The following is a 19,793-nucleotide window of genomic DNA, read 5'->3' as shown; positions in this document are numbered from 1 at the left end:
TTTGCAAAAAAGAGGAAATCACAGCCTTACGATTATGTTAATATCTTTCTCTTCTTTATAAAATATAGATAATCTTTCCAGTTAAGTAAGGCAAACTCTGACATTTTGTTAAAAGGGCCAATTTAGTATGGGGTACACATACATGCTTTTATGAAGTGGAATTTCATATAATGTATATTTGTTTTATGAAACCAGTGTTTCTTTTTTATATGAATGTATATGAAATACTCTAGGCTGTGTGCAGCGACCTGTGATCCCAGCACTTTGGGAGGCCAACGTGGGAAGAACACATGAGGTCAGGAGTTTGAGACCAGCCTGGCCAACATGGTGCAAGCCGTTTCTACTAAAAAAAATAAAAATTAGCTGGGCATGGTGGCAGGTGCCTGTAACCCCAGCTACTTGGGAGGTTGAGGCAGGAGAATTGCTTAATCCAGGAGGTACAGTTTGCAGTGAGCTGAGATCATGCCACTGCAGTCCATCCTGGGTGACAGAGCAAGACTCTGCCTCAAAAACATTCTCTATAATGCCAATTCTCAGCTCCAGCCAACTTAAACCATCAATGAGCAAAACAAGTTTGACTTGACCACTGGTAAATATTGGAGATGTATTCAGAGTTCTTAGACACCCAATTCTGCAACTTATTCTGTAGTTCCAGGCTTAGAACTCGTCTTGGTTCAAAGCAAATCCCTTTATTTCAAATCCATTACCAAATGAGATCCAACTCAACAATTTATTCTACTATTTTGCAGTGCTCACCCATACTCATACTCCAGTTGAAACAGCCTATTATCTGTTTTCTTAAGATACCTTTTCACTTGTTTCCTTGCATCATATCTTTACACTTTCTGTTCCTTTTATTGTGAACTTCTCCTCACTTTCTGTTGCAATGGATTCTTGCCCATTCTTCAAAAAAATAAAAATAAACCCTTTTTAGTGAAAATGGGATGTCCGAGATCTTCCATTACCTGTACAAGCAGGTGGAATTGTGTGGGTTCCATATTTTCAGTGTATTTTCATGACACATATGTAGGCTATATTTCATATAGAATTCTTAGAAATTCTCTTTGAGCATACAAATCCCCCCTGACACTAGCTAATTAACTTTTTTTTTCTCCTTACAGGCAAAGTGATACCGATACTATAAACATTTTTTTTTTCTAAAAATGATACGTTAAAAGTTACATGCCTTTTTCTTTTGAGACAGGATCATACTATGTTGCCCAACGAAGTCCTAGGCTCAGAAGTCCTCCCCTGGCTATGGGCCTTTTAAATTCTGTGATGTATTTGCATGTTTGAGTGAGAATACACCTTACTCTGCTTACAGCTTTCATGTTCTGGCCCTGTTGTCTCATACATTTAAATGTGCCTTTTCCTAATATATTAAGGGAGAAATCTATTCTTTTGTTTGGGTTCTAGTAAAATATATTTTGGTCTAATTTTGGATGACTCTCTTATATGGTTTCATGAGTGAAAATAATTTCATAAATTGCAGAATAAGCCAACAATTTCTGGATCAAGAAAGTTGTAGAACATGACAAAAGAAGGGACTTCTATTCCATTGTTGGAAGAGATGGTCTGGAAATCTCCCACAGAGGCTGAGCCATATTCCCTTACCTATTTTTAATATCCTTGTCAAGGGCAAGAAATACCACTCCAAGGCTCATAATAGTTTAGGTAGGTGAACTTTCCACCCTCAGGTAAAATGTTGAAATATGAATACACACATAAGCATATACTTCAGGCATACATAACAGGCATTATAGGTAAAACCATTTGATCAGCCTCTACTTTTTCATCTGTCTTGGAAGGAGTCAAACATAATTTAATTTCATGGGCATATAAAATATATTTTATTCATATGTATTTTTACTTGTATGTATCAGGATAGGCTATATAGGCTGAAATGACAAACTCCAAAGCACAGGAATTTAAAATGAAAAACGCCTATTTATCACAGCTATACAGACCAGTGTTGTGGTTCTCTCATCATAGTTACTCAAGGACCCAGGTAAAAGGAGCAGTCACAATTTCAAATAGTAACTTAGAGATAGAAAATTCTCACAATTGCAGATTCCTCTAGGAAGTGACATACTTTACCTCCACTCACAATGTATTATTTTTTCCCTAAGCCCACTCAACCATAACCAGACCAGGGAGTGCAGTCCTACTATAGGCCCAGAAAGAAAGGGGGACAAATATTTAGCCAAAGGACTAATGACAACCTCATGGCTTTATTTCTCAAATACATATGTGTTAAAGCTTTATAATAACCACATTCTCATAATTGTTCTTCATAATATTCAAAGAAATAAATAAACTCACCTGAAGTAGGTTGGAATCTCCTTTCGTTTCAAGTAAATCCTGAGTTACCAGAAGAGGCTCGCTTTTCTCACAGCTCTCCTGGCTGATGAGCGTGTCCGCATAGTTGGGCTGGGGGAAAATCAGGTGGCTCTTCCTCGAGTCCGCAGTGAGGGAGACCTCGTGGGAATAGGTCTGCAGGAAAGCCCGAACCCCGTCCACGCCCACAAAGTGCGAGCCGGGCATGCTCGCTAAGCCGCCTCCCGAAGCCTGCAGCAGACGTGACTTGTGCCAACGCCGAAGCCTGAGCGCCAGCAGCACGATGACAAAGGCCAGGAAGACGCAGGAGACCGCGGCCACCGCCACCACCAGGTACAGAGTGAGGTCCGAATCGTTGGGTTTGGCGGAGGGCTCGAGGCTGCCCAAATCGGCCAGGATGTCGGGGATCCTGTCTGCCACGGCCACGGTAAGCGTGACAGTGGCGGAGAGAGGGGGCTGGCCGTGGTCCTGGACGGCCACCACGAGGCTCTGCTTGAGCGCGTCTCTATCCAGCAGGGCTCGCGCCGTGCGCACCTCGCCAGTGTGCAGCCCCACCGCGAAGAGTCCTGGCTCGCTGGCCTTGAGCAGGCGGTAGGACAGCCAGGCGTTCTGGCCCGAGTCTCTGTCCACCGCCACCACCTTGGTCACCAGGTAGCCCGGCTCTGCGGAGCGGGGCGCCAGCTCCACGCCGGTGGAACCATCTGTGGGGAGGGCGGGGTACAGAATCTCGGGCGCGTTGTCGTTCTGGTCCAGCACAAACAGGTTCAGCGACACGTTGCTGCTGAGTGGAGGGTTCCCGCTGTCGCTGGCTGTCACCAGTAGTTTCAAGTCTCTAAATTGCTCGTAGTCGAAGGATCGCAGCGCGTATAGGACGCCAGTGTTGGAGTTGATGGAGACGTAGGAGGACAGGGGCGCCCCCTGGAGGGTGTCCTCGGTCAATGCATAAGTGATGCGCGCGTTGTTGTTGCTATCTGGGTCCTGGGCCGTCACTGAGAAGATGGAGGCTCCTCTGGGGTTGTTTTCTGGAATGTAGGCGGAGTAGGATAAGTGAGGGAAGGTGGGTGGGTTGTCATTGATGTCAATCACATGCAGGATGATGTGAGTTTCTGTGGACAGTGGAGGGCTTCCCCCATCTGAGGCTCTCAGACTGATGTTATATTCTGATATTTGTTCGCGGTCTAGGGATGTGGCCGTCACTAAGCGGTAATATTGGTCTATTGATTTTTCCAACTTAAATGGCAGATTTCCCAGGACAAAAACTGCAACCTGCCCATTCTGCCCAGAATCTCGGTCATGCACATCGATAAGAGCAATTTCTCTTCCGACGGTGCCTTCTTCTGGGACTGAGCCTGTGAGAGACGTGATTGTAATTTCTGGAGCATTGTCATTCACATCCAGAACCGTGAGTAGAATCTTGGCTCTTGAAAGAAGACCTGGTCCATCCTGTGCTTCAATTTTAATTTCATAGAACATGGCATCCTCATAATCTAGATTTTTTAATATTGATACTTCTCCACTCACTGAGTTGAGATGGAAAATCTCAGCGATTTTCCCAGGCATTTTATCTAGAATATAAGACACTTGAGCGTTGAATCCCTCATCAGGGTCAGTAGCATTCACCGTGAGCAGCCGGGTACCCACAGGCACATTCTCCCAAACACTTATACGGTACTCAGACTGAGTAAACATTGGTGGATTGTCATTTGCATCCAGGACTATCACTTGGATGTGCAAGTTGCCAGAGTGGACAGGGTCGCCACCATCAGAGGCAACCAGGACAAGCTGGTGAATTTCTTTTTTCTCACGGTCCAGGGCCTGCTCCAGCACCAGCTCTGGATACTTGGCCCCCTCAGAGACGCTATTCACAGCCAGGGAGAAGTAGTCATTAGGGCTAAGCTTGTAGTTCTGCAGGGAGTTCATGCCTACATCTGGGTCAAAAGCAGTTTTAAGTGGAAATCGGGTTCCAGGAACCGTTAGTTCACCAATTTTTATTTCCAATTCCTCTGTTGGGAAATTAGGAGCATTATCATTAATATCTTTAATTTCTATTTCTACTTCAAAAATTTTCAATTTATCCTCAACCAGGATGTTAAATTTTACCAGACACAGCGGGATCTGAGCGCAGAGCTCCTCCCGGTCTATCCTCTCCGCAGTGACCAAGCTGCCGCTTCGCGGATTCAGAGAGAAAAGCTGCGTCCTACCTCTGGAGACGATGCGGACTCCGCGCTCAGCCAGCTCCCGGGACTCTAACCCCAGGTCTTTAGCGATGTTGCCCACGAAGGAACCTTTATCTTGCTCCTCAGACACCGAGTAGCGGATCTGACCGGATCCTGTTTCACACAGCGTCCCCAGAAGCACGCACAGCAGGGCCAGTCCTCTGCCATATCGGAAACTCAGGCATTTGGTCATTTCCTTTTCGGGGAATAGCTTTCTCTGAATTCGGTTCCAGTTTCCCACGAAGGACTCCAATCTTATTTTCTCAAGAAACGAAGTATTTTACGGGCCTAATTCACAGGTCAAACAGCTGGTTGACTAAGAGGTGAGGTTGGCAGCCGCCTCGGATTTTCTGAGTCTAATTTGCTGGTTCTTTGCATTGCAGGAGCAAGGAAATGGTGGACTAGTTCTCCGGCTGCGTTCTCCTTCTTGAGTGGTCAACAGCGACACTAAGAGGCCTAACCGTTTACTGCATCCTCTCAGACAAACACAGATGATTATTTTTGAATTATCCAAGACCTGAAATCCTTCTTGTCAGAGATAAGGGGACTAGTGTTGATTGAACATAATTGAATTGATATATGTTAAACAGTGTGGCCTCAAGTTATCTTTCTTGGGAATCCATGCACTAGCCTTAATGCCACCAATATTGCTTCAGACATAGTGGAGTTAACTGTTTTGAACTGTTCAGTTTAAGAAACACACAGTAACAAAGAACTGGCCCTAAGGACCAACACAACTATTAAAAGACATGACCACCACTTGTTCTTCAACCACTGAACCTTGATAATGTGTTTATTGTTATACTTACTACATTTATCAGGGTTATTTGATATCTTTCACTTTTCCCTCTCTATACTTTTAACTCTCTAAGAGCTGAGAGAAGAAAAAGAAGAAAAGAGGCACACAGAAATATCAGCCATGTTTATACATTATATTTCTTTAAGTTTGTTCTTGGTGACCTGATAACTTAGTTTCAATATTTGTTGTTATTTAATATTCATTAAACAAACACATAATTAGGTGTCAGACAATATGTTTGGGGATTTAAGGTGAGCAATATAGACACAGTCACTTCCTTCACAGAGATTATAAGGATATAAAAGCAAACGGAATTGCAGCATACTGAGATAATTACCATAGTGGGAAAAGCCAAGGGGGTTAGGGGGGCCTTCAATTGGGCCTTTAAGATTAGCAAAGGCTTTCCCAGGAAACATGAGAGGAGTGGATCAGTGAAAAGGCCTGGATGTGGGAGAGAACAGCATGACAATGCCTAGATGTGAGAAAGAAACCACAGCCCTTCAGGGTACTGAAAGAAGTTCGCTTTGTTTAAATCTAGACTGTAAGGATGTTTTTTCAAAACCCACAACTGAAGCTAGTAGAAATAAGCTTTTATGTTCTAGAATCTCTTTCTCCATAAGTTTCCAAGCACTGAAATATAAATACGTATATTTGTCATTTCAATCATGATGCATGACATATCTATGCATAAGGCATTTATTCTTGTGGAGTTGCTACACACACTAAAAATAACTGCTTTAATGATCGTGTTTATACTTTATTATTCACTTACAAGTAAAGATATTGTGACATATTATGCCACAGTGAGTTCCAATTTTACTCATAGAGAATTATGTAATAGTAACCAAAACAACACTTTGTCTCAGAAAAGATGCAACATGAAGAATCACGGCACTTTGAGAGATATGGTGTCATTCAATAAAAGGCTCAATTGGTACATGATAATTTCCAAATAAAAATTAAAAATGATGCCATTTACATAGAACACTAGTGTGTTTATTGTTCTCTGTTATTAAATACATAACCAACATACTAAAAGCCAACATAGGAAGAGGAATGGGAAAAGAAAATTGTTCAGAGGGGCACTGGGATTGGGTGAGGGACTGGGAACATTTCTAGCAGCTATTGTGAGTAGAAACCTTGAGAAGAGAGATGTATACAAAAGATGGTTCTGGACAATTGTATGATATGAATCTTTTGTATCTTTTCTTTAAGCAAAACTGTATTGAGGATATATATTATTTTAAAGATTAAAAGGCAATATGGTTCCCATATATGAGAAAGATAAAAAAAGGAGAAACCTGTTTATTACTACTCTACAACTTTATTATAGAGCAGATGATAAGTCAGTCACTTCTTCAAGAAGCATATAGCTTCGAGACTAATGTGATTTTTAAAACTAAGCCAAAATAATATTGCATAACTTCTTGAAACACTGTAAGGAATGTATAGTTCTAAGTTTCCATATGTTTAACAGGGAAGGGCATGCAAGTTAAGGAAAACAATTTTGCTGCCAAACTGAGAGAAAGAATGAGAGAGAATTAGCCAACTAAGATGTTTCACTGTTCATACACAGATTCAAATATAAAGTAAAAGTCATATTTTTAAAGAAGAAAGGACTTGAGTAAACATAAACTCCAATCTTTATATTTTTAACAAAGAAGAAATTGTTGATCTGGGTGGATGAGATGATTTGCCCAGGGGTGAAGAAGAAAGTGTGAGACACCAGATACCCTAGTTACTCAATGCAGTGCTCTTTGGGCAGTCATCTATTAACTCCTGGTTTACATTCATTGCACAATGATTCTCGTGTCTCTTCTTCCTCTTACAGCCTGTGAACACTAAGACCTACCAAGAAATAATTCACCAAGACTCATTTCCTAAAACTTGACTCTGCCCTCAAGGAAATACGGGGGAACAAAATAGATATAGTAAACAAGTAAGTGAATTACTTCAGCAAACTAGCTTGTACGGATGTTGTGAAAAGATAATTACCTGAGAAGACGTTTCTTCTCTTTCATCTTCGAGTAGAGATTGAGGTGCTGATAGAAAATCCTTTTTCTCACAGCTCTCCTGGCTGATGAGCGTGTCAGCGTAGTTGGGCTGGGGGAAGATCAAGTGACTCTTTCGCGAGTCCGCAGTGAGTGAGACCTCGTGGGAATAGGTCTGCAGGAAAGCCCGCACCCCATTCACACCCATAAAGTGCGAGCTGGGCATGCCTGTCAAGCTGCCTCCTGAAGCCTGCAGCAGGCGTGACTTGTGCCAGCGCCGAAGCCTGAGCGCCAGCAGCACGATGGCAAAGGCCAGGAAGATGCAGGAGACCGCGGCCACCGCCACCACCAGGTACAGAGTGAGGTCCGAATCGTTGGGTTTGGCGGAGGGCTCGAGGCTGCCCAAATCGGCCAGGATGTCGGGGATCCTGTCTGCCACGGCCACGGTGAGCGTAACAGTGGTGGAGAGAGGGGGCTGGCCGTGGTCCTGGACGGCCACCACGAGGCTCTGCTTGAGCGCGTCTCTGTCCAGCAGGGCTCGCGCCGTGCGCACCTCGCCAGTGTGCAGCCCCACTGCGAAGAGTCCTGGCTCACTGGCCTTGAGCAGGTGGTAAGACAGCCAGGCGTTCTGGCCCGAGTCTCTGTCCACCGCCACCACCTTGGTCACCAGGTAGCCCGGCTCTGCGGAGCGGGGCGCCAGCTCCACGCCGGTGGAACCATCTGTGGGGAGGGCGGGGTAGAGGATCTCGGGCGCGTTGTCGTTCTGGTCCAACACGAACAGGCTTAATGATACATTGCTACTGAGTGGAGGGTTCCCGCTGTCCCGCGCCATCACCCACAGTTGCAAGTCTCGGAACTGCTCGTAATCAAAGGAGCGCAGTGCATAGAGGACTCCAGTGTCGGAGTTGATAGAGATGTAAGAGGATAAGGGTGCCCCCTGAACAGTGTCCTCCGCGAAAGAGTAAGTTACATGAGCATTGTCGTTGCTGTCGGGGTCATGGGCCGTCACTGAGAACACAGAGGCTCCTCTGGGGTTGTTTTCGGGAATGTAGGCGGAGTAGGATGTGCGGGAGAAGGCGGGCGCGTTGTCGTTGATGTCTGCCACCTGGAGCAAAACGTGAGCATCTGTGGACAGGGAGGGGTTCCCTCCATCTTTAGCGGTTAGAGTGATGTTGTAAAAGGAAAACTGTTCCCTGTCAAGGGCTCTGGTTGTAACCAGTCGGTAGTAATTGTCCACTGACTTTTCTAACTTAAAGGGAAGATTCTCGGGGAGTGAACAGGTGATGAATGCATTCTGCCCAGAGTCTCTATCATGTACATTAAAAAGCCCAATTATGGTTCCTGGAGGAGAGTCTTCAGAAACTGAGCTAGTAGCAGATGTCATGTAAAATTCTGGGGCATTGTCGTTCACGTCCAGAACCGTGATGACAACCTTCGTTCTGGTTAGAAGGCCCGGACCATCCTGAGCTTCAATATCAATTTCATGGAATGTAGCATCCTCATAATCTAGATCTTTTATGATTGTCAGATCTCCAGATGTTGACTTAAGCTCAAATACCTCTGAGGTTTCTCCAGGGCTTTTCTCTAGAAAATATGCCACTTGAGCGTTGTAGCCCTCATCTGCGTCAGTGGCGGTCACCGTGAGTATCCGGGTGTCCACGGGCGTATTCTCCGGAACGCTTATGCGGTACTCGGGCTGTGTAAAAACAGGGGCGTTGTCGTTCACATCCAGGACCTTCACGCAGATGCGGGAGGTGCCAGACAGCACTGGGTCACCCCCATCAGAAGCCACGAGAACGAGGTGGTGAACAGCCTCTTCCTCGCGGTCCAGGGCGCGCTCCAGCACCAGTTCTGGGTACTTGTTCCCATCAACTCCGCTTCGCACGTCCAGGGAGAAGTGATCATTTAGATTGAGGGTGTACTTCTGAAGGGCGTTCTCACCTACGTCCGCATCATGCGCATTCTTAAGAGGAATCCGGAATCCTGGCGTAGTGGTTTCACTGATTTTTAGCTCCAGTTCCTCTACTCCAAAGCGAGGGGCATTATCGTTAACATCTGTTATTTCCACCTCTACTGAATAAATAGTCAATTTGTCCTCCAGCAGGATGTTAAAATTCAACAGACACGGTGCGCTCTGGGCGCAGAGCTCCTCCCGGTCTATCCTGCTCGCAGTGACCAAGCTGCCGCTTCGCGGGTTCAGAGCAAAGAGCTGGGTCCTACCTCTGGAGACGATGCGGACTCCCCGCTCTGCCAGTGCCAGGGGCTCCAAACCCAAGTCCTTGGCGATGTTGCCTACGAAGGAGCCTCTGTCGATCTCTTCCGGCACAGAATAGCGAATCTGCCCAGCCCTGGCCTCCCACAGGGTCGCCAAAAGGAAGCACAGCAGGACCAGCTTTCTGCAGTGTGGCAACTTTTGCAGAGCCGCCATTTCCTTCCTGTCGCAGTTTTCTCCGAGTCAACTTCCAGCATCCAGTGCGGATTCCAAACTTTATTCCTCAGCTGTGAGATGACCAGCATTCACAGGACCCAGGTCCCTATGGAGACAAATGGTGGGCTGTTCGACTGAATTTCTTTGGTGCCCTGAAGCTTTAGGGCCAAACCTCCAGCCTCTTGTGCTGTGGGAAGCGTGTTGCTGGATTGGATGGCTTGCTGCTTTTTACTCCTTAGGTGGTCAACAGCGACGCTCAGAGGCCTAAATAATTTCTGCACCTGCTCAGGAAAATCTAAGTTACTTGTTGTTTGTTTGCCTTTGCTGACTTTCAAGGTGCTTTAAAGAATCTTACAGCTCTAAGATACTCTAGAATAAGATCTTTCAAAACAGGAATCTTTTTTATCAGAATTAAGACGAATGGTATAAATGAACATGACCTTGATAATAGTTGCTAGGAAAGTATTATTGACTGCCCAAGGCATTAACCAATGCCACCACTGCTCTTGCTACAAACATCTTCCATCTCTTATTATATAATCAGAAGCAGTAAGATCAATTAAGAAACGTTAGCTACATTTTCTTCTAATGTTATATATTTTGAACTTTTGTGGTTGATGGCTTAGCATTTACCTTCAAAATCTGCCTTTAAATTATTGAATCATCAGACACTTAGTTGGGTACATGTGCCTCCCACTTTGCATGACTGGGGCTGGAGACAGAAATGGTGAACATGATAAACACAGGCCCTGGTCTCAAGCATGAAGTTTGGAGGAGGACATAAGAAAGTAAAGAGAGTGTAATAGAGTAAAGAGAGTGTAATAGAATAAAGTAAAGAGAGTGTAACTGCTGTGATATGAGGTAGGAAACACTGGGTGATAGAGGAATACCTAGGAAGGGTATCCAGTCTAGATTTGGGGTCAGAAAGTCTTTTTGAGGGCATGATTGAAGTTGAATCCTAAAAAGTAGGACTGAATCAAGAAAAAGGCTGAAGAAGTGTTCTAGAACCTCAGAACAAATGCTTGAAGGTGAGAGACAGCATGGAACACTACAGAAATGGAAAGCAGATCTATTTGATAAAGCTGGAGCTGGAAGGGGTTTTTTCACCACATTAGGAATCAGTCACTCAAAATTGTTTGAGGTTGTCAAGTTCTTTTTCTGATATTCATTTTCCAAGGGTGTAAAATACAATGCAGTGGATGTCTTCTTACTCCTGTTTTATCTTTACCATTTTGACCATTGTCAAGCATACAATTCTGTGACATTAAGTACATTCAAATTACATTCTGGTGTGATCATTACCACCATCCACCTCCAGAACCTCCCCAACTGAAACTCTGTACTTATTAAATAGTAACTCCCCATTGCTTTTCACCCAGTCCCTAGCAACTACCATTCTACCTTTTGTCTCTATGAGTTTGACTAATCTAGGAACTTCATATATGAGGAATTGTACAGTATTTGTCATTTTATGACAGGTTTATTTCACTTGACAACATGTCTTTGAAGTTCGTCCATAGTGTAGCATGTAACAGAATTCCCTTCCTTTTAAAGGCTGAATAATAGCCCATTGTGTGTGTGAACCACTTTTAGTTTACCCATTCATCTGTCAATGGACACTTGGGTTACTTCCACTTTTCAACTATTGTGAATAATGCTGCCATAAACATAGGTGTACAAAAATCTGTTGAAGTCCCTACTTTCACTTCTTTTGGGTAATAACCAGAGTGGAATTGCTGGATTATATGGTAATCCTATGTTTAAATTTTTGAGGAATCACCATACCATTTTCCACAGCAGTTGTATCATTTTATATTCACCAGCAATGCACAAGAATTCCAATTTCTCCATATTCTTGTTAACACTTATTTTCTTTTCTTTTATGACAGCAATTCTAACGAATATGAAGTAGTATCTCATTACGATTTTGACTTGCATTCCCTAATGACTAGTGATGTTGAACATCTTTTCATATGGTTTTGGCCATTTGTATATCATCTTTGGAGAAATGTCTATTCCAGTCCTTTGCTCATTTTAACATCCAATTTTTTGGGATTTTTTTGTTGTTGTATTATGGGAGTTCTTTATTCTGGATATCCATTCTTAGACACATGATTTGGAAACATTTTCTCTCATTCTGTGGGCTGTCTTTTCACTCTATTGATATTGTTCTTTGCTGCACATAGTTTTTAATTGTGATAAAGTCCAATATATCATTTTTTTTCTTTTGTTGCTTGTGCTTTTGGTGTCATATCCAAGAAATCATTGCCAAAATCAATGTTATGAAGGTCTCCTCCTGTTTTCTTCTGAGAGTTGTATAGGTTTAGTTCTTTTTTTTTTTTTTTTTTTTTTTGAGGCGGAGTCTCGCTCTGTCGCCCGGACTGGAGTGCAGTGGCCAGATCTCAGCTCACTGCAAGCTCCGCCTCCCGGGTTTACGCCATTCTCCTGCCTCAGCCTCCCGAGTAGCTGGGACTACAGGCACCCGCCACCTCGCCCGGCTAGTTTTTGTATTTTTAGTAGAGACGGGGTTTCACCGTGTTAGCCAGGATGGTCTCGATCTCCTGACCTCGTGATCCGCCCGTCTCGGCCTCCCAAAGTGCTGGGATTACAGGCTTGAGCCACCGCGCCCGGCTAGTTTTAGTTCTTAAACGTAACAGCTAAAAGGGTTTTATTGCTTCCGAATATTGCTTCTTTGAACCATTTTGAATTAATTTTTGTAAGTGGTATAAGTGGAATTGCCTATTTCTGGTGACCCTTTAGTCTGTTTGCCTTTTGACTCCTTCCTTGTTGAAATTTTCTCATTTTTACTTTCATCCATTCCTCTTAGAAGACTGAAGAAAAATGTATTGGAAATAATTGATACCAACTCACCATGTTTTCTTGTGTAGTTACTATGGTATATCTTGCTTTGGTTTTTTATTTTTATTTTTGTGTTTGTGTTTGTTTTGTTTTATAGAGATTGGGTCTTGTTATACTGCCCAGGCTGGATTCAAACTCCTGGGCTTAAGCAATCCTACTGCTTCAGCCTACTCAATAGCTGGGATTATAGATATGCCATTGTGCCTGGCTCTCTTACATGAGTCCTAACGTTAGACTTGACAGAATTTTCATTTTCTCCCCACTGGTTTTATTATAACATTTTTTGTCTGCTTTTGTTACTTCATCCTCAGAATTCTTCCATGGTTGCATTTCAAAAATGTATCTCCTTGTTATTTTTTGCATCATTTTATTTTAGTATATACTCATTATGAGTTTTTTATCTTCTTGAATGGCAAGCTAAATTCATGTATTTTAAAGAATTTTGTTTGTTTTTTTAAAAAAAGTTATTGCATTTGTCTATAAACTTACTCCTAATTAGTTTTAGCTGCATCTCACAATTTTTAATAAATAATATTTAAATCCTTCTCTTCTGAGTAGTTGTCATTGTCATTGTGATTTTTGAAATCCAAGAGTTATTTAAGGGTGTGGATGTAAATATCCAAACTTTTTTCCCCTTTTCTATTTTTAAATGTTTGCTTTGTGATTTAAGTATGTGTTGTGAGGCAAGTATATTATTGGTACTTTCGAATTCGCTGAACCCTTTTTTGTAATGACTAGATAATAAACTTGTAGATTGTCTATCTGTTCAAGGATGACTATTCCATATTTGTGTGTAGAAGAGATCTATTAGAATCCTAATAGATCAAGCTTATAAATTATGTTGTTTAAATCTTCTTTATATTAACGATCTTTCTCCCTGTAGGGTCTATTATTTCTTATGGAATTATGTTAAAATATTCTGGTATTTTCTAAGTTACATTTTTTGGTAATAGAAGCTCATATTTTTATATTCTTTTGATCATCTGTTCTTTTTACAACTATAATCAGTTCATTTTTTTAAAATCACAATTTGTGTTTGTTACCTTAAATACAACTTTGTTGTTATATTAATATTAACATGACTGCTTTCTTTTTTTGTGTGTGTACATATATATTTAGTTTTACTGTTTCAGTGTATTTTTATTTTAAGCATGTGTATTATTAGAATATGGATTTTAAAAATCAACTAATTTTGTAATATTTGTCCTTTAATAGGTAAATGTAGCTCACTTGTATATACACAGAAAAAAGTTATGATTATAAGAGCTGAGAAAGTCCAGAACTGAGATAACTCAGTTATCAGTTGAGAGTATACTCTTGGAACCAAGCAAAAAATAAAAATAAAAATGCAACAGACACACAGCAAGAATGAGAGAAAGTCTTCAATAGTTATCAGAGAGAAAACAGAGATTACCTTAACAGATAACAGTTTGTTGACAGAAAGTTTCTCACTAGCAACAATAAATTCTACGAGACATGTGTGTTTTTAAATTTTGGTTTGTATATTTATTTTTAGTGGAAGAGCTCTGTTAATTTTCAGTTTTAGTTTGTTTTTCTCTTCTACACTGTGTCCCTGTCTCCTTCCCTCCTGGGTTCAGTGCTCATTTATAATGGTTTTGAAATAAATAATTTCTATCTGACCTCAGGTCCCAGGCCATAACTGGGTCTCTTAATGACGCTTTAATGATGCCCAGCAGTGATATTCTGGATACCACAGCTCACATGAGAGATACTTGGTGTTTGCTGTCTCTATCCAGCATCGTGTCTGTCTCTCTCTCTTGGTCTACACAGCTTACCAAGAAAGCTATAACCACAGGAATTGGGAGGCAGCTTCTATTTTATTTATTTATTTATTTATTTATTTATTTATTTATTTATTTATTTAACATGGTGTGGCTCTGTTGCCCAGGCTGGAGTGCAGTGGCGCCATCGCGGTTCGCTGAAACCTTGACTTCCTGGGCTCAAGCGATCCCGCCACGTCAGCACCTGCCCCGGTCCGCCCCGCCCCGCCCTGCCCCGCCCCGCGTAGCTGGGACTACAGTTGCAGGCCACCGTGTCCGGCTGGTCTTGAATTCCAGGGCTCCAGGGATCTTTCCGCTTCAGCCTCTCAAATTGTTGCAAATACAGACGTGAGCCACTGCGCCCAGCTAGACAGCGTGTTCATGCATCTTTCTCTTCCTTTTTAACCAGCTGAAGGGCCTCATTGCTTGTTTTGGATTCAGGTAGTAAGCCTGGTCCAGGTCATTTATCTAGTCTGAAGCACTTCTGTCCCTACTACATTGCTGGAGGCAGTTTCCTAACGTTCAATTTCTTCTTTTAAGTTCAAGACTACAACTCACATGGCTTTAGACCAGCTAACCACTTTGCTTTTGCTTTCCTCCTATAGTTTGTGTATCTCTGTATTTTATTGGAGCAGAGTAAATATAAGAAAGCGTGGACTTACTCCCCGACCGTGCTTTTTTTTTCTTCTGAAAAGTTAACACACACTAAAGTAGGATATATACTTGATTTTTGTTAGTTGATTTCATTACAGGTATAATGTATAAGTCAGGAGGTTTCAAATCTATTTCTCAAGTTGCATGATAAATTTTCTGTTGTTCACTTTGTTACTTCATAAATTACTTAAATAGATGTATTCTTCAGTACAGGCACCACGGCTCACACTTGTAATATCAGCACTTTGGGAGGCTGAGGTGGGAGCATCGCTTAAGCCCAGGAGGTAGTGGCTGCAGTGAGCCATGATCACGCCACTGCACTCCAGCAAGACCCTGTCTCAAAACTAAAAAAAAATCTGATAATAAAGATAGAATAAAGGGCTAAAATATTCAACAATAATTTAAAATTGGAGTTTATGTAGATCCCTATAATCTTATATGAACACAACTAAAAATACTACTTTAGACAATCTTCACCTCTTCAAATGTCCCCAAATAAAATATCACAGTGTCCTGACAGATGATGTCTTTATTAAATTCAGGGGTAAATTAGCAGGTATTTATAACAAGAAAATTTGAAAATAGTATTAGTCATTTAAATATTGGTGAGCCTTTTCTAATCAAACCCTTTAACACAAAGGCAAGTAAGAAAATGTTAGAAGCTAAATCACCCTGTTTCTAATGCAGTGCTCCTTCCAGACAGAGATGGCATCTCACACATACCTTCAACCCAACCACCTACATTATGATCACAGTCTCCTTTTCAATGCAAGAACAATTATAAATATACCTGCATATGAACGTGTAGACTCACTTAATCGTGATTTTCCAGGACTTGTAATAAAAAGCCACAAAGATACATGAGTTAGAAGAACTATCTGTAGTAAAGAGTGAACGCAAGTAAGTTAAATCAAGAATTATTTTTCTCTAAATAGCTTATACATTCATCACAAATTTTACCTGAGAAAGTGGTTCCTTTTTGTCTTCAAGTAAAGACTGGGGTGCTGATAGAAAATCCTTTTTCTCACAGCTCTCCTGGCTGATGAGCGTGTCCGCATAGTTGGGCTGGGGGAAAATCAGGTGGCTCTGCCGCGAGTCCGCAGTGAGGGAGACCTCGTGGGAATAGGTCTGCAGGAAAGCCCGAACCCCGTCCACGCCCACAAAGTGCGAGCCGGGCATGCTCGCTAAGCCGCCTCCCGAGGCCTGTAGCAGACGTGACTTGTGCCAGCGCCGAAGCCTGTGCGCCAGCAGCACGATGACGAAGGCCAGGAAGACGCAGGAGACCGCGGCCACCGCCACCACCAGGTACAGAGTGAGTTCCGAATCGCTGGGTTTGGCGGAGGGCTCGAGGCTGCCCAAATCGGCCAGGATGTCGGGGATTCTGTCTGCCACGGCCACGGTGAGCGTGACAGTGGCGGAGAGAGGGGGCTGGCCGTGGTCCTGGACGGCCACCACGAGGCTCTGCTTGAGCGCGTCTCTGTCCAGCAGGGCTCGCGCCGTGCGCACCTCGCCGGTGTGCAGCCCCACTGCGAAGAGTCCTGGCTCGCTGGCCTTGAGCAGGCGGTAGGACAGCCAGGCGTTCTGGCCCGAGTCTCTGTCCACCGCCACCACCTTGGTCACCAGGTAGCCGGGCTCTGCGGAGCGCGGCGCTAGCTCTACTCCTGTGGAACCATCTGTGGGGAGGGCGGGGTACAGGATCTCGGGCGCGTTGTCGTTCTGGTCCAGCACGAACAGGTTCAGCGACACGTTGCTGCTGAGGGGCGGGTCCCCACTGTCCTGCGCCATCACTTTCAGTTGCAAGTCCCGGAACTGCTCATAGTCGAAGGATCGCAGCGCATACAGGACCCCAGTGTCGGAGTTGATGGAGAGGTAGGCAGATAGGGGTGCCCCCTGGATGGTGTCCTCTATTAGGGAGTAAGTGATTTGTGCATTCTCATTGCTGTCGGAGTCATGGGCCCTCACAGAGAAGATGGAGGCTCCTCTGGGGTTGTTTTCGGGAATGTAGGCAGAGTAGGAGTCCTGATGGAAGACTGGGGAGTTGTCATTGATATCTGTCACTAGCAGTGAAATGTGAGTTTCAGTAGATAGAGCTGGAGTTCCTTGGTCTGTTGCTGTTACTGTGATGTTGTACCCAGAGATAAGTTCTCTGTCCAGTGTTCTTTCAGTCACTAAACGGTAATAATTATCAACTAACTTTTCCAATTTAAAGGGTAAATTTCCAGGAATGAAACATGTGGTGTAGCCATTATCTCCTGAGTCCTGGTCATGCACACTGATAAGAGCAATTACGGTCCCAGGAGGAAAGTTTTCTGGAACTGCAGTGGTGACAGAGGTGATGGTCACTTCTGGGGCATTATCATTTACATCCAAAACTTTGATCAGTACCTTAGCTCTAGTCATGAGCCCCGCACCATCCTGGGCTTGAACTTCCATTGAATAAATTTTGTATTCTTCGAAATCTAGTGGTTCTTTGTTTGATATTTCTCCTGTGTAAGAATCTAAATGAAATATTTGGGCCACTCTGTGGTCTACATTGTGAAAGGAGTACGTTACTTCCCCATTAGATCCCTCATCAGGGTCGGTGGCATTTACCATGAGCAGTCGAGTGCCCAGTGGCACGTTTTCGGGGACATTCATATGGTATTGTGCCTGAGTAAATGCTGGAGGATTGTCATTTGCATCCACCACCTGAATGTAAATTCTGAGGGTCCCTGAACGGACTGGATCACCCCCATCAGAAGCTGTGAGGATGAGGTGGTGGACAGCTTCTTCTTCTCTGTCTAGGGGACTCCTCAGCACCATCTCTGGATGTTGGGGCCCATCGGCTCCCTGTTGCACATCCAGGGAGAAATGAGGGTTAGAACTGAGTTGATAGTTCTGGAGTGAGTTCACACCCACATCAAGGTCTTGTCCAAATGGCAATGAGATTCTGGTACCTGGAGTGGTTATTTCATTCATTTTAAACTCCAGTTCCTCTAACTGGAATTGGGGAGTGTTGTCATTAATATCAATTATTTCTACTTCAACAGGGAAAAGCTTCATTTTATCCTCAACAAGGATATTAAAACTCACGAGACATGGCACGCTCTGAGCGCAGAGCTCCTCCCGGTCTATCCTGCCCGCGGTGATCAAGCTGCCACTTCTAGGATTCAGAGCGAAAAGCGGCATCCTACCTCTGGAGACGATGCGGACTCCGCGATCTGCCAGCTCCTGGGGTTGTAGCCCTAGGTCCTTGGCAATGTTGCCCACCAAGGAACCTTTGTCTGTCTCTTCCGGCACTGAATAGTGAATATTCCCAGCCCCAGCTTCCAACAGCAGCTCCAGAGAAAGACACAGAAGCATCAGCCTGCTGCAGCCGGTCAGCTTTTTCTGAATCTTCATGGCTCTCTTACTTCGTAGTTTTCTTCCAGTCCAGTACCAAGGGTATCGTTTCTGCTTTTCTGAGCTGAAATTAACCCAATTTTCAGGAGAATTCTGAGTGGAGAGTCATCCAGAAGCAGGATTTAGGCAGTCTTGGACCGTCTGTTTTCAATCTGGCGGTTATGGAGGTTCTAACAGGCACAAGAGCTTCCCCCCCCCCTCCTGAAGTGTGTGTACTGCCTGTACCTACCAGATTAGTGAACAGCGGCACCCAGAGTCCTAACCAGTTACTGCATTCCTAGAAAATACTTAAAACTTTCTTATTAACTTATTTTCTTAAGTTTTAGTCTATTGTCAAGGAAATCATTCTACAACATATGTATGAAAAGGAGAAACTATATGTTCACTTCCTTAAGTGTGCGTAAATGTCACCAAATTGAAATATACAGGAGAATCCTAGTATTCTCATGCTATCTGCTTTCCTTGTTTGCTATTCAAGGAATGATAGTAAAAACCTAAAATCACAATGAGGACAAAATCATCTCTCCACTTTTTCTGTAGTAAAGCTTGACCACTTGATAATTTCCCAGGCCACATAGAGCAGCTCCCCTTTGACTGGAGGATGAAAAGTCTTGGAGGGAAAGATAATCTTTTAGAATATAAGCTAGACTTTAAAAAATTGTACCATCCCATTTCCTTCCCATTACAATTTGAATATTTATCAGAAACCTTGGGATTTTTAAGGGCATGGTTTAACCATATGCTTATTTTTCCTCTTCTTTTTTTGAAATGTCTTTGCATTATGTAGGTTTTAAAAAATTCTTAAGATTCACCCAAAGGTAATACATTTTGAAAAAAAAAATAAAACTGAGCTCTTGGAATTTCATTGAAAAGTCACATGAATATATAATTTAGATTTCAAATTTCAGAGACAAAGTCTATGATATTATTCTTCACAGCTGAAAAGAAAAATGCTCTCATCTTTATTTTTAGATTGTCTCTTATAATATGTATTCCCCTGTAATTGCGCTTAATATTTTCTCCAAGAGAAGTTGGTTTTCTTCTAACAGTATTTTTTAACCAGTTAAGATGAGGATGTGGCCTTCTTTCTTTTAATCACTGCAGTATTAGCAAAGGGTTACTAATTAAAACGTCTCAGGCTTAGAGTGACTTACTTATCTTTACCCCAAAGTTAGAGAAGCATGCTATCCGCACTCCAGAGTCTGATATTTTCAGGAACAAATTGAGCGAGCCAACCCAATGACACCATGACTGAGAAAAGTTAAAAATAAGGAAAGAAAGAAAACATGAAAGGTCTCAAGAATAGTTTTTGGAAAGAGAATTTGAGTTCTTATATAACTAAATTTA

General features: G+C 42.9%; 1 protein-coding gene across 4 annotated transcripts in view; it reads right to left on the bottom strand.

Moving 5' to 3' along the window:
* LOC104681863 (protocadherin gamma-C4) overlaps nt 1-18,555 on the bottom strand; it is a 191,594-nt gene extending 173,039 nt beyond the window's left edge. The window contains exon 1 of one of the 4 annotated variants that reach the window (XM_030927791.1): nt 16,026-18,555. In XM_030927791.1, coding sequence (XP_030783651.1) covers nt 16,026-18,446 — 2,421 coding nt within the window. In that variant the 5' untranslated portion in view covers nt 18,447-18,555. Of the gene's footprint in view, nt 1-2,322; nt 4,952-7,347; nt 9,981-16,025 lie in introns of those variants that run through there. The other 3 variants (XM_030927789.1, XM_030927786.1, XM_010388241.2) reach the window with 3 other exon arrangements.
* Nucleotides 18,556-19,793: the final 1,238 nt, after the last annotated feature.

The sequence above is a fragment of the Rhinopithecus roxellana genome, chromosome 3 (genome assembly GCF_007565055.1).
Source record: "Rhinopithecus roxellana isolate Shanxi Qingling chromosome 3, ASM756505v1, whole genome shotgun sequence".
Taxonomy (NCBI): Eukaryota; Metazoa; Chordata; class Mammalia; order Primates; family Cercopithecidae; genus Rhinopithecus; species Rhinopithecus roxellana.
The sequence above is the reverse complement of the archived record's forward strand: the minus strand, read 5'-3'. Positions and strand labels throughout refer to the sequence as shown.